Genomic DNA, 15,575 nt, shown 5'->3' with positions numbered 1-15,575 from the left:
AGTTATGGTTCTATGCCAGGGCCCTTTTAACTTCTCCACAGGTCACTGTTAAAACTCACAACAACCTTGTGAGGCAGGAATTATAGTAAGACACTGAGAAGAGGACAACAAAGCACAGAAAGGCTAGGTAATTTGCCTCATGTCACACAGCTGTGAGGGAGCAGAACAAGGACTCAAACTGAGGCAGTCTAGTCCTATAGTCTGTTCTCCCCTTTGTGCAGCGTACACGGGCTTCTCTTCTGGACCTTCTCATAAAACGGGCTAATAATACCTACCTCCCAGGACTCCCCACCCTCTCCAGTCTGAGCAGTGAAGGAGGCAATACATGACAGGCCTGCTAGGAGCCAGCAGCATCCTCTCCACTGAGCCAGGTGTCTTCAAGCAAGCTGGGAAGTAGCACGACTTAAGCAAAGCTACAATGACAGAACATTTAATTCTACCATGAAAGCATAATTTCTGGTATTTAAAAGAAATCACAAAAGAATGGACAAAAAAGAACTCTGGAGCAGGCCAGTAAAGGCAGATAAAAGGAAAATGATAATGAATGATCTGAAAAAAAAAAAAAAAGTGCAACACACAATCCCTCAACAGCACCTGTGATGTTACTGTGCAAGCCTCACAGATTAGAGAATGGAGATGAGGACAACCTCTCTGTGTGGACACCCACGACCTCAGAGGAGCACCCTAACCTTTGGCTGAGGAGTAAAGACTCCTGGGAGAAGATGACAGGGGACCTAGCACAGGCTTCTTGTACTCTAGACAGGGGACAGACACAGTGCCCCGGCTTTGTGTGGACAGCCATTTCAGAGCATCAGGACATGGGGCAAAAACTCTCTCCCAAGGTCTCTCACCAGTAATACACTGTGATCTTTGTATTCCCTGCTTAGCCAACTATGGGAACGACTGTTTACATGATACAGAGGACACTGCTGCATGGTAGGAATTCTGACCATCACTTTTTCTAGTCATGTGTTTTATGTCCTCAGGGGTTTTCAAACTTGTCAACATAAAGTTAAAAAAATATCATCCCCCATTATTCTTTGACTTTCTGTTGGATCAGTTACGTTTCCATCTTTATTTCTGCCAACAACTAACTCTTGGCTTCACTAATCTTTCATATTGTTTTACTTGTGATCTTTGTTGTTTTGGGTTTTGTTTAATTCTTTCTTTTCAAGTAAGAATTGGGGTACCTTGAAGTACCTCAACAGGGTATTTGCAAAGTTTCTACTTTTTTATGTGGGCACTCCATAACGTAACCTTTGGGTGTTTACTGCATCTCACAGTTGCAGTGTGTTGTTTATTGCTACTGTAATTTTTTACTTGTTGAGAATTTCATATATGTGTACCATGAAAATGTAATCAATGGCCCCATTCTCCCAATAACTTCTCTTCCTAACTGCATGTCTTTTTTTTTTTTTTTTTTTGTAACTTACTAAGTCCATCTGCTGGAGTACAGGGAAGCAACCAGTAGTAACCACACCCCCTGTGGTGGTTTGAATAAAAATGTCCCCCACGGGCTTGTATGTTTGAATATTTGGTCACCATTTGGTGGAACTGTTTAGAAAGGATTAGGAGGTGTGTCACTGGGGACAGGCTCTGAAATTTCAGAAGACTCATGGTATTCCCAGGCTGCTTTCTGCCTCCTACTTTGGGTTTGAGATGTGAGCTCTCAGCTACTCCTGCCACCATGGCTTCTCTTTACCACCGTGGACTCTGTACTCTTTTATAAGTTGCTTCGGCCATGATGTTTTATTATAGCCATGAAAAACTAACTAATGAACTCTCTAACTGCCAATTTGAGAAAAGTATTAATTCTCCTCTCAATTCCTCAGGAACCCACTGCTCTGTGTTGTTCCATCTCTGTGTATCTGTATAATTCTTAGAGTTTCACTTGTTAATTATTTCCTGGTTTCATCAACCACTGTGATAAGGATCTAGCAAATGATTCAAGTGTTTTTAAATTTGTGACATAATACATAATCTGTTCCAGAGAAATCCCAAACTGAGAGAAAATGTGTTTTGCAGCTACTGGATGAATTATTCTACATATGTCCAGGAAGTCATATGATTTGTAGTATAAACCTGGTATTAATTTGCCTTTAGGAGGAGGTCTGGATGATCTGTTCATTAACCAAAGTGGAGTACTGAAATTCCACACTCTTTCTGTATTGGATCCTCTCTCCAAGTGCCATGTTTGTGCATAAAACTTGATGCTTTAACATTGAGCACATAATAACTTATAATCATAGCTTACTGTTGACTTGATCCATCATCATCTGTGGTGAGTGCCTTTATCCCTTCTTAAAGTTACTGTCTTAATGTCTATTCCTATAGATATTGTTGCTTATTTCATGCTTTCATTCACCTGGCATGCCATTTTTCATCTTTCCCCTTTCAGTCTCTGGGTAGTTACTTGTAAATCGCATTACTAGCAGGTAGCGTACTAGTGGCTCTTGTCTTTTTTTTTTTTTTAATCCATTCAGCAAGTCTCTTTAATTTTAACTGAAAAAAATGCAGTCCACTTACATCTGAGGTTATTACTGATAGCTCAGGACTTATTCCTGTCTTTTGATGTTTTCGTGTGTATGTGATATGTGTATGCACATACATATTTGTATGGTGTGAGAGGGTGGAGGGCAGAGGCTGATACTGGGCATCTTCCTCAGTCAGCTTACATTTTGAGGCAGGGTCTCTCAACCGAACCCAGAGTGCACTGATCCAGCTAGTCTAGCGAGCCTGCTTGTCCTAGGAATACTGTCTCTACTTCTCTGGTGTGAATGCAGACAGTTACATGGGTGCTCAAAATCCAAACTCAGGTCTTTACACTCATGTGGCAAGTGCTTTGCCCAGTAATTTTCTTTTAGCTGTTGGAATATTTTTATTTTCTTCCTGTTTTGCATTTGGGCTGACTGTTGCCAAGGTAATGCTTGACTATTTTCCACATGTCTTTTGTGTAGCTACTCTTGTAAGGGGATTTATACTTTCACAGGTGATGGCAGTTGTCTCTTGCACTTCTATGAGTAGGTTTCCCTTAGGTGGTCTGGTGGTCATAAATCAGCTTTTGCTTATCTTGGAGGGTCTTAATTTTTTTCCATTTTTGGAATAGTCCTGCTTGGTAGAGTAATTCTGATTGACATTTTGTTTCAGGACTTGAAATATGCTATTCTATTCCTGTCCAGACTGTAGGATTTCAGCTGAGATGTCTACTGCTATTTTAATGAGCGTAAGGTAGAAGTGACAAGGTGTTTTTCTCCTGCAGATTGTAAAATTCTTTTCTTAGGCTTTGTATAGTTTGACTATAATGCTGGGGTGAACATCTTTTCTGGTTAGGTATATTAGAGGTTCCATAGGCCTCTTAGATCTGGATGATTATATCTTCTTAAGATTAGAAAGTCTTCTGATATGATTTTATGGAATAATTTCCCTGTGTTCTTAACCAATGACTCAGATGTTTATTCACTTTAGAGTGTTACAAAGATTTTGTTTGCCTTTCGTTTGTATGAGACAGTCTTGCTAAATAGCCCAGGCTGTCCTCAAATTCTCAGTCCTCCTGTATTAACCTCCTACGCATGGAAATTATACAGATTATAGGTGTATGCAACCTAATTACAGCACCCTGGGATTATAGGAATATACAATAACTCCTGGATTTTGAGGTTCTTAAATACATATTTTTTTCTCTTTCCCTCTTCCTGTGGGTTTTTTTGGGTCTGAATTAGATGGTGGGTGGTGGTTCTTAAAAATTTCTGATGAATTTCTCATTCTTGTCTTCTATTCCTAATTTCACTTGATGCATTTAAAATATTCTCTTGGACCTCATTGAGCTCCTTTGTGTCTACATTTTAAAATTCTTTCTCAGGCATTTCATCCATGTCTGTCTTTGGAATTTGTTGATGGAAGGTTACATACCTTCAGACATGGCACACTTCTTGTGTCCCTACGTTGAGGTTTTTGCATCTAGTGGATCAGATCACTACTCCTTTTAGAGGTAGTCTTCTAAAAGGCTTTCTCCTGAAAATGTGTCTTGTTTCAGAGGTCAGTTTGTGAGGCATTTGGCTTTATTTCCAGTTGGCACTGTAGTGTAGCCTTCCTGTAGCACTGTTGGTTATGATTCATGACTGGGACTGTACATGGGGTGTCAGAGTCAGAGAGATAAACAAGCTGAGGCCACATTAGCAGCTAAGGCAGCACAGTGCCAGCTGTGTGTATGGAATGCTGTCTGGCCAATCTTACCATGGGGGCTGCAGTGCCTACCACCTCAGCTGTGTATTTCCAGCTGCTGCTGTCAGCTTTGCTCCTAGTAAGTGCCGCTGGTATGGGCAGCTTTAGTAGTGTTAAGGGATGGGAAATCTGTGCCCCATGAATAGACAGTGGCTTTAGATCAGACACTGCACAGGGAGAGGCTGATGGGAACCACAGCCTCCCATTTTGGTGATTGATTCTATCCAGTCCTGACTACACTTCCTGTCAAACATGGTGTGAGGACACCAGGAAGTAGACAGGTGGGGTAACAGCAACAGTTGTGATACTTTCCTCTGTTGGCTTCTGAGAGCCTGCCCTGGAGTGGGGCCTCAGCTCCTCCTAGCTTTGTATGTCCAAAGCAGGATAATGGTTGATGCATCTTGGCTTTCTTTTTTACTCCAGGACCCCAGTGATTGAGGGGGAGTATAACCTGGCAGGAATAGGGTCAAGTTGCCCTTATGGCCTTTGGCTTCAGGCTGGCACCTGCTGGATACATCACCACCAAACCAGAAAGCACTCATCCTTCTGGCTGTGCATAACACAAGGCACGGGAAAAAGAGGAGCAAAGGTGTTGGGGTGGGGGGATTCTCATGGCAAGTGAGATAGAAGATAAGGTCAGAAGACTAGGGAAGAAATGAGCCTACTTTAAGCAAGTGGAAGGGCCAAGCCAGAGATAATCATTGGCTTAGTATTATAAATGTTCATAGACTGGAAATGTTCACAAACAGACTGTTTTCCTTTTTCCTTCCTTCCTGGTGGACACTGAAATTTCTTTCTTTGCTGTGCTCTGTGTCTATTGTGTTGAAATGACCTAGAAAAACTTATGCTCAAAAAGTCAGGAAGAGCACTGTACCCAGCCTCTTAGAGGATGGTGTCTCCTGAGCATGGGTGGGCTCCATGACAGTGCTCTGGAGCCTACTGGACTGCTGGGAATATACCAGACTAGTCTTTTACCTGCCATGGGGTCTGAGTCAGCTCCCAACTCTGCTGCTATCAAGCTGGGATGAGCTACCTCGTCATCTCTGCTTACAGTGGGAGAGGTTTTGGGCTGTCTGCAGTGCTGTTCTGACGAGTGTTTAGAAGGATATAAAAGGAACATGAAGCAGAAAATATTTATTGACAGGCAGCAGTTCCTTCCCAGCACACAAAGTACATTGTAAAATGATACTTATAAGCTGTAAGTGAAATGTAACCACTTAATTTTACCACTTTATAATGAATTCCTCATACTACATCAATTTACTTGTAAAAGATAAAGACATGTTTTTCAAATAGCTACTGTGCTCTGGGCAGGTGTAAGACATATAATCAGCTGGCCACTTGCTTGTTTTGAAAGCACCATCTAACTTGAGGTTTAATGGAGCTGTGGGTTTGCTGGGTGCTGGGTGCTGGTTGTGTGGGAGCTTCAGAGCAAAGGGTCTAACTTTCACGAAGGAATTGGACTTAGAGGTAAAACCACACTGTCAGCCCGGACCGTGGAGGCAGGAAAGCAGTTCTGGGTATGGCTGGTGCTGAGGAGCTGGTGGGGAGAGGATGTGGCTGATGACCATGCAGGCTGCTTTCTGTCCATTTCTGTCCATTTTCGGTCTGCATTCCTGTCACCCCTACCTACCCCGAGTGCCGTCTGAGCCCTTTTTAAGTGCCATAAGAGGCATGGAAAGACAGAGGCTCAAATGGAGGAGTCCAAAGCTGTCAGGTGAATAAACAAGGGATCCCAAATAAACCCCGAACCCCCAAATACAGCCAGATTTGGGACACTTAATAGGTAGAACCAATGAGAAACTAACTTCAAAGCAACCCTCAGTTTTCTATTGCAGGAACTCTCCAGTAACCCTTAAAGTCAGACTGTAGTTTCTTTTTTCTGATAAGATCACCTAAGTGGCCCTGGTCAAGGGCTTGGTATTTTGATACAGTTCTCATCTGTGGCTTTGTTCTGGATGGTTTCAGGGTGTGGAACATACTTGGGTTCTAGCCCAGGAAAGGCCCTGTGTTAGCATGAAAGTCAGCGATGTCATGGCCAGGAAGTCACCAGGCACGCTGTGAGAGGCCACTGTAGTCTGTTGGCTGTTGGGAAGCTCATGGCACCACTCACCCGAGGACTTCGTGCTGCACGTTTGCAGGCCTGTCCCCTTACAGTGTGGACTGAGACTCCATTTTAAAACCAGCTTGTTTTTCTTAAGTCATTTATGCATTATTTCAAGTGCTGTGTGGGGAAGTGTTAAATTAAGATGAAGAAGATCATGAGGAAACTTTCTGGTATTAGTATATCTCTTTGGGGTGAGGAAAGCAAAAGGAACTAGGCCAATTTCTGTGACTTGGATCTGAAATGTTCTCCTAAAGGTTCATGTGTAAAGCTTTGGTCACCAGCCTCTGGTACTTGTGGGAGGAACCTTTAGGAAATGGGGTTTAGTGGAAGAAAGTTAGGTTATTGGGGGAATGACCTTGACAGGGTTATCAGGACCCTGACTCCTTCCTCTATGTTTGCTTCCTGGTCACTATGAAGTGATTCCTCCTCTACCATGTACTTCCTAATGTACTGGAGCACAACTAGTCAAAAGCAGCACAGCCAAGTGACTATGAGCTCAATACTTATGGAAGTGTGAGCCACGGCATCCCCCCCTTTGTTTATCTTGGGTTCTTGTCATAGTTGTGGACGTCACAGCGGTGCAAAGCTGGCTAATACACGAAGAATCCAGCAATGCTCTACTGGTAACAGAAAGTGCGCTGGTCAAACCACTACTTTGCATTCATGCTGCTGCCCTGATGGGAGTTAGGGGCAAGAGGCAGGTCTTTGAGTAGCTGGACCTTCTCTTAAAAGAACCGACCTTCCTGGAATGAGGCTCGTTTTAAGATAAGACACGCGCATCATGGACAGGGCCTCGAGGCACAGGCAAGGTTTGCGTGTCACAGATGAAGTGGCTCTGACACACGGAACAGCTGTTAAGCCAGACTCAACATCAGGATTGCTATCAGTGTTGTGATAATACCCACCTTTGAAGCAGCTGTAACTTGTTCCCTGGGTCACATACCCTAACTCCTAACATATCAATGGTGACTTAAAAAGTTACAGCTTACTACATGTTCTATGTAGTTAAAGGAGAGGGCAGCTCTGAGCCCTCTCAGCTGTCACTCAGAAGCTGTAGTAGCAGGGGCAATGGAGAGCTGCTGGATGAGGAAGCGATGAGAAAGGTAGAGAACATCACAGAGCATCCTGGGGAGATGCAGAGTGGGAAGCTGCAGACTAGAGATGCTCAGTCTTATTTATTTCACTTAGAGACTGAGCTTGAGATACAGCACAGACATCTTCTTGTCTTAGCCTCCTGAGAAAGAGCTGGCAGGTGTATGCCAGCACACTGGCTGGAATGGTTGGGCTCGACTTAGTAGATTAGTCTTTCAGCACAGACAGGCACTCATTCTTGATGCCTGTCTGCTTTCTGGCTGTCATACGGCAAGCAGCCTTGTTTCTTTTCACCCTCCTGCCATGACGTTCTACCCCACCACAGGCCAGAAACAACATGTAGCTGACAATGAGCTCTGCAGCTGTGAACTAAAACCAATCTCTCCTCTCAAGCTCTTGTCTCGGCAATTTACAAAGCAACAGAAAATTAGTTCTGTTCTACAGGAGGGGTTCTATCTTCACGACTGCCTGGCTAAAAGCCTTCGCAAGTGGTTTGTTGGAAAAGTTTGGAGATATGTGTTAAATGTCCCCAGAATTCTCTCACTAGGGGTGATGATGGTGACAGCTCAAATAATACACCATGGACAATAAAACTGTGCTCATGGGGTTTCAAATGGGAACGATGAATTTATTTGGAATTGGACTATAGGATATTTGTTATATTTTGTTCATATCCCAAGACCTTGTGTTAGGCTGGCAAAGGGAATTTTAAGACAGTTACCATTCAGGCCATTCAGCATGGATACTGCTGTTGCTTTTGGTCAGGTTTTCGGTTAGAATGGGGAGCCACAGTAGGGGGAAAGAAGTGAAACTTTGCAGTTTGGTTTAAAGTCCATGAAAAGTTGGAGTTATGGAATGGAAGGCATGGTTTCTAAGAAGTAATCCCCAGAAAAGAGAGGAAATACTTTGTTGTAAGTACAGGATGCCTTGAAGGCATCTCAGGAATTAGGGAGATCTTACTCACTGTAGGTTCAGAGCTATAAATGTATTCATTGACTTGAAAGGCTTTCCCTGGAAAAAGAAGGTTGCTGAGGTGCCCTGAGTGAATGCAGATGCCTAGGAAGTTATTATCATAGAAATAATTTTGCTGTGCTCAGTTGCCCAGATATCAGAGGCTCCTACAGCCATGATCTACTGAGGTCCAGCTACTACTCGGGCTGGTGCCAGATACCGCTGTTGTGCATGTGATACTGGCTTGGTGCAGAGCCCTCAAAGTAAGAGATGAAGTGGAGATGGCAGTAAGTCAGATGCAAGAACAGGAAATATGTGCTACCAAGGCTCCAGGCAGTGCACACAGCCTTCTGAGACAAACCATGTGAGCTACGATTGGCAAGGCTGCAGGTGAGGCTGCCCAGGACCTTTGAATGGCACAACACTCCTCCAGATGCTGGACATGGGACTACAGGACTTTGTTAGTGTCTGGGTTTAGGTCCAGTTGTTCAATTCCTTCTTGTCATTTTTCTATTCTTCCCTTTTGGAGTGAGGATGTCTACCCTGAGTCATTATATATGTTGGGAGTGTTTAACTGGCTTTTCACAGGGGCTCACAGTTGAGAGTTTAATGGACCAGGGGAGACTTGGCAGTGTTGTTATCCTTACTGTCTTCTTCGTCTGGAGACTAGTCATGGCTTGAGCAGGTTTGTTTAGCGTGTTAGCTTGAGAAGACATGAACTTATAACGATTACTGTTGTCAACCTGATTTGGTCTGCGAGATAGCAAGCAAGAAAAGGATACAGCTGGGTGCTGGTGAGGGTTTGAATGGAGAATTGGCATATGTTCCTCTGTCTCCATGAGGTGAGCGACACTGGCCCCCATCATGCTTTTCTGCCTTAATATTATGCTTCATCCCAGCCCCAGAAAACACAACCAACCAGCCATGGACCAAGACCTCTGAAACCATGAGCCACAAGAAATCTCTCTTCCTTTTAAACGGTTTCTCTCAGGCATGCACCTCCCTTCCCTTCTGCCTCTAGGGTAGTCTCATGTTCCATACCCACATCCTCTCTTCCTGACACACCTGGTGCCTTTATTGGCTGAGCTGTTGAGGTTATGGGTAAGGGACTCACTTCCTCAACTGTTACCCTGCCCCATAGTGCTATACAAGCCAGTGCTCAAGGAGTCTCTTTTCTTCTATCAACAGATCAGGCCCTCTCACTGTCCTCTCTTGTTCTTTTCTTGCCCTATATAATCATACCAGTACTAGGCTCTATGGTACCAGAGAGGGGCAGAGAAGATTCAGTTTTAACTAGTTGAAACTAGAAAAAAAAATAATAATTTGGTAGATCCTAACGTTTCAATTTTTTGGTTCTGTGTTTAAGCAGTGATGCCAGCTCCCTTGGTATGTTTCATGTGCTGACAGCACAGGGCATTTGGAGAGCATGAATTCACAGTCAGTGTCCCTGCTCTCTGGTGTGTCTGTAAATGTAGGTGACATTATGGTGGAGACTCTGGAGTTCTGTATTTATAGGCTGATTTTGAGTGGCTGAACCTACTTGTGAATTATTGAAAGTAGAGGAAATTGGTTCTTGATGTATGTAATTGGCTTTCTCCTTTAAAGTCTTGATAAAAGTAATTTAAAAAGATCATGACTGTGTTCAAACTAGTATAAACTGGGATTTGCTTAACTTCTTCAGACTACCCAAGTAAGATTTGATCAAATAGTTCATTTTACTGGCATCGAGACAGTTTGAATGGAATCTGACAGAAGACTGCTTCAATCAATGGCCTCTACTCAGTAGAAAGCCATGCTGGAACCTCCCCTTACAGGCATCCAGGGCATTCTGTATTTATTCTAAACGGTGTTTATATGTAAAGACTTGGGCTTTTGGCTAGGCAGGAATAAGCCCTGCTTGCAGCATCTTAGTCCACTCTCTAAGAGCTGTGGGTAGACATTGACTGCTCCGGTGCCTCCAGCCACCCACCACCCCTCAGGCCATGCAGACCTCCTCACCTTGATCCGGCTTACTGCTTCCTGGGCCTGCATCATGCGCACATTTTTAGAGGGGGTTTTGTCTGAGAGTAGCTGAGTGGAACCAAGGTAATTGGCAGCAAAAATAATTCCATCGATCAAGTCTTCAGGGTCACAAGGTCCAGGAACTGTAACACACAGAGCCACAGTGGTGAATGATGTCATGAGCGGGGATACCACATGTCAACCCCCGTTCTCACTGTTCATGTATGTGGTCCACCTGCTGGTCGGAGGCAACTTACAATCATTTACTAAAATGTCTCCTGGCCAGGCCTGTAATCCTACTTGCTTTGGTAGGCTGACCTTCATGCCTGTCACGTGTGTCTACAAACTGTGTGTTTGCTTGGGAGAATGGCTAGATGAACAGAAAGCTGTAATAATGGAAGATACCATTTCCTGACACTTTTTATTTCTTCTCTACCCACTCAAAATGTTCCCTTCTGGTCTCTCTGACGGAGAAATCACATTTCATGCATGAGGAAAAAATTCCTTTCCTATAATGGCCTCAGACTCTAACATTATAAGTTGATAACACTGGGAGCTGGAGAGATGGCTCAGAGGTTAAGAGCAATGGCTGTTCTTCCAAAGGTCCTGAGTTCAGTTCCCAGCAGCCACACGGTGGCGCATAACCATCTATCCTGAGATCTGGCGTCCCCTTCTGGTGTGCAGGCAGAATACTGTATAAATAAGTAAATAAATAAATCTGAGAAAAAAAAAAGATGATACCATCACCCCAAGGCTGCGGTCACATGCTGCCAGTGTTGCTAACTGATAGACCATGATGCTCCTGGCCTCACGGAGAGATCAATCCCAAGGACAATCAAGAGTTTTCTGTTCTCACTCACCAATCTACTAAATCAAATCTGTTTTAAATAGAGGGGCATCTAGCTCTAACCACAGTCACCTATAATCCACAGCCCAAATTCAAGCATGTCTGCACTTATGTATAACAGACATTTTAATTGTAAGTAAAACATGTATTTTCTATGAATGAGGTTTCACACTATGAAACCTCTAGAAATGAAGCCCCATTTCTAGAAATGAAATAACTTGAAGTGGAAACAATTTGCTTTCCCTCTTGAAGATCTAATCTGAAGTAACTTTTATTTTCTTTTTTAATCGTCTAGCTCACCTTGAGTTGTTCCCTAGGAAAAACTGCTGGCCAGGGTACAAACTTAACTAATCCCTGTCCCCTTTTTTGAGACAGGGTTTCTCTGTGTAGCTTTGGCTATTCTGGGACTTGATCTGTAGACCAGGCTGGCCTTGAACTTACAGTGATCTGCCTGCCTCTGCCTCCCAAGTGCTGGGATTATAGGCGTGCACCCCCCTCCCCGGCATCTTACTCATACTCACTTTTCAACAACTAAGGTTGTGGTCAAAACAGAGAAATGGGAAGATGCATGCCTGGGGCGTAGCTTTACTACTTGGCTAGCCCCCAGCCTCTTTCTACCTGTGGTCTGTGATGACAACAAAGAATTCACGGTTACTATGCTTTTAGTCTGAGCTACTCAGAGTTAGCATGTCTGTGGTCCTTCCCCCCTGCTGGTTTACATCCAGTGCCTCCAAATGCTAAGAGATTCATGAGTGACCCCAGTACTCAATATTTTCTCTTCAGTTCTTACCTTCAACATAGGTTGGGAATGAAGCCAAGCTTTTTCTTGACTGTAATTAAGACAAAGAAGTTTCAAAAAGGGCACAACATGATGAAATATGCATTAGTACAAGCATCCATGCAACATAAAAAAGAAATACATCACCAGTGGCATTTGTTAATCAGCTATCGACCTTTTTTATGAGAGGGAGGGAAGTGTGGATAAATGTATGCTTTTACTATTCAGGTTACCTACATCTCAGAGTTGCCCTTGAAGTGATCAAAATACCTCTACATTTCAGAGAGTTGCCCATCAACTTAAAAAATGTATAATCGGCAAGAAAGACTATATTTTACATTTAAAGAATGTGTTCAGTGTGAAATACCATTTATTATTAAATGCACCAATAACACAACTGTGTACTCTGAGAGTAACGACTCCTTGGAGTTTTCTTTAGGTCTTTGATACAAGGATATCTGTTGAAAGAAAGATAAACTCTTTTTTTTTCTCCAACTGATCCATTTAAGTTGAAAAATTCCATTCTGTAAATCATGAATGTGTTTCTTTAAAATAAGAATGAAAGGGTAAGTTAAAATACTGGCATTTCTTGAATTTAAGTGTCAGCACATATCAGCGGCCAGCCTTAACAGCACTGTTGCGTGAGATGAGCTATACACTTAGAACCCGGCTGGCCGGAAGTTTAAATGTCAGGATGTGGAGTGGCAAAGCTTGCCATAGGCTCCTATCAGAAGCACGTGTGCTACAAATAGCTCTGCATGAGAGAAGAGCAGGCAGCTCAGTTCCACTTCCAAGCAGAACTTGTAGCTGAAATGTGTGGGACATCAGAGGTTCATGTTAAAAAGCACGCACCTAAAATGGGCAAAGGGTAGGGTTTGCATGACCGAGATGTTCATTTGTGAAGTTTTAGTATGAGGCACAAGAACATTTAAACCTAGGCTTTTCAGAGAAGGACATCTATTCAGTACACTGTTAGATGACAACATCCTTTGGGGTATCTGATGGGCTAGATGAGCAGGCTGTGGGTAAGGACTAGGGTGTCACTGTTAACATGCAGAGGATTCTAACACTGCATGCTAATTGTTTTATGTGGACAATTGGAGCATCTCATCATTCAGGACAGTGCCACGCTAACTGCATGGCAGACCACACAGGGCGACTTTCCGTAGGCCTGAAAATATTCTCACTGGGACGAAATGGCACTTTACACCAAAGAAATTGGGTCTTTTAGTAGCAAGAACCAAAGCTCTTGGATACGAATGTATTTGTGGAAAACTGCACAGCATCTGAGGCAAAGCATCGCTAGGAGGCCCATGCTCTCATCAGGAGATCACATGCTATGCAGAAACAGCTAGCTTCTTCACAGGGGCCAAAGGCTTCACTTCCCATCCATCTCCCTGCCCTTGTTCTTGGTGTTCTAGGGGTAATGAGAAGTCACTTGGCTTCATTGAAATGGCTTAGTCTCTAGGTACCTTTAAAAAGCCGATTTAGTTTTCTCGGGCTACGAGGACACTGCTCTGAATGCTAAAACCTGTTTTAGCAAAAGCTACAGCATTTCTTTAGAGTGACAATGGTAGCGATTGGTACATTCACTCACTCTCCATTTGTTAGCTCATGATCAATTTCATTTCTGGGGTAATACTTAAAAAATAGCTTTGTAAAATAAAAGGATCTCTGTTGCACACAATGAGGATTTTCATCATTATTTCTAAAGATATGCAGAACCATGTGTCAAGCCTTGTAGGAACTGGGAGACTAATGCATCTGCTTTGCTTGTCACAGCCGATGCATAATTGAAAGATTAATATTCAGACACCTGGTTAGACCTGCCTTCTCACACGTGGACTGAGATGAACATCAAATGACCCTTAGCAAGAATTAATAAAGTTGCGCTCTAGACATTAAAAAGCTATGCTATATGTGGTGGGGAACACCTGTAATTCCAGTAACTGGATGGGAGGAGGCAAGAAGATTGTGAGTTCAAGGCTCGCCTGGACCACACAGTAACACACCGTTTCTCAGATAAAACAACAGAAGAAATTAAAGCTGACACTTCGAGGTTGTTTTTTCAGGGATAACATGAACTCCGTTTGGAGTACATAGACATGACAATGAGAAGTGTGACCTCAAACATTTTCCACACTAGTTCCAGTAGATGTTGGCAGGTCACACCTGGCCTTCCAAGTCTTCTCAATTCAAACAATGGCTTGTAAGCTGTGTAGCCTCAGCTAAAGAACACAAGCTCTGGCTTTCAGAACTAACACATGAGGGCAGTGATGGCCACCTCGGAGAGCCACTAAAGGTTCCCATGGGATACAGTCTATGATTCGCTCAGCTTGGTGTCTGGAACACCACAGACGCTCAATAAATTATAATGTCTGTTATTTTTGTTGGCACTGCAGCAATCATCCATTCTCTCTTACCCATCCATGTGCTATGAATAAAATATCAAGTAGTGGCAAAGGGGGACAGCAGAAACTATGACCCTGTCACCTCTGTTGCAGTGGTAGAAGAGGAGAAAACATATCTCTAGACTAATATTAGCATCACCTGAAGAAAAACTTTAATAAAAGCTATACCCCTCTCTCATAAATAGCATACATTTTAGAAACAATCTGTTCCTTGGGTTAAAACAATGCTTGATTTTCCCCAGTTTTAACAGAAAATTGTTAGTACAGTGAGGGATCATACAGTGAGGGAGCATGAGACAGACCTCTTCACCACATCTCCTCAGTGTTGATGAAGGAGCACCTACTGCTAGATTGACATGTGCCCACACAGTCACTCTGCAGGGAAATGCTCTGCTAGTGTGGACGCCCAATAGGCAGTGCCCACTGCCATGGGATAGGAGAGCACTGGGTGCCAAAGGGGGCAGTGTCTCTACTTAGGGAAAAACATCTCCCCTGTTTTTTTAAATTTAATTTTTTTTAATTTATTCATTTTACATCCCTTCCTCATCTCCTCCCAGTCTGACCCTCCCTCTCTCTTCCCCTTCCTCTTCCCCTAGTCCTCAGAAAGGGGAGCCCTCCTCCCTTACCAACCCTCCCCAGACTACCAAGTCCTGAAGAGCCACAGAAATCATAGTCACATCTTGTCACTTAAGAACTCTGTCAGAGTTCACCGTGTCCCCATGAATGCCATAAACACACAACTTGTCCCCAAGGCACACCCTATGACCTCCTCGTTGAGTAGCCCCTAGCCTGTGATTAAAATGAGAACTTCAGTCCTCCGGGCCTACTGGCCATGTTTCAAGGGCTCCGTGGGCACCCGAGGCTGGTGAATACCTCTCACAGAATGGAATGTTATCACCACAGAATGTTCTTTGGGAAAAGATGCTGATAGATAGTTTGAGATTCAATGTCGAGTAGAACGTTCTGCAGTACAAAAGTTCTGTAACGAGCTGCAGATGGCACTGAGGGCGTGATTCTCAGGTTCAACAATTAACGGACACGTGTGGCCAGGGACTAACAAACTGGACAGGTCAATCGTGGCTTTCACTGACAAACTGCCTTCAGCTGTGGAGAAAAATATTTCTCCTCGGGGTAGTCTGCATTGTGGTGGGCAGAGGTGAAAACAAC

At 43.5% G+C, this 15,575-nt stretch overlaps 1 protein-coding gene across 10 annotated transcripts in view; it reads right to left on the bottom strand.

The window, feature by feature from the left end:
- Nucleotides 1-15,575, bottom strand: part of Apba1 (amyloid beta precursor protein binding family A member 1) — a 201,249-nt gene that overhangs the window by 23,797 nt on the left and 161,877 nt on the right. For all 10 annotated transcript variants that reach the window (XM_060387656.1, XM_060387639.1, XM_060387647.1 and 7 more), the window contains 2 exons: nucleotides 12,010-12,049; nucleotides 10,370-10,515 (listed from right to left, as the gene is read on the bottom strand). In XM_060387656.1, the coding sequence (XP_060243639.1) occupies nucleotides 10,370-10,515; nucleotides 12,010-12,049 (186 nt within the window). The remainder of the gene's footprint in view (nucleotides 1-10,369; nucleotides 10,516-12,009; nucleotides 12,050-15,575) is intronic.

This window comes from Meriones unguiculatus, chromosome 1 (genome assembly GCF_030254825.1).
Source record: "Meriones unguiculatus strain TT.TT164.6M chromosome 1, Bangor_MerUng_6.1, whole genome shotgun sequence".
Taxonomy (NCBI): domain Eukaryota; kingdom Metazoa; phylum Chordata; class Mammalia; order Rodentia; family Muridae; genus Meriones; species Meriones unguiculatus.
The sequence above is the reverse complement of the archived record's forward strand: the minus strand, read 5'-3'. Positions and strand labels throughout refer to the sequence as shown.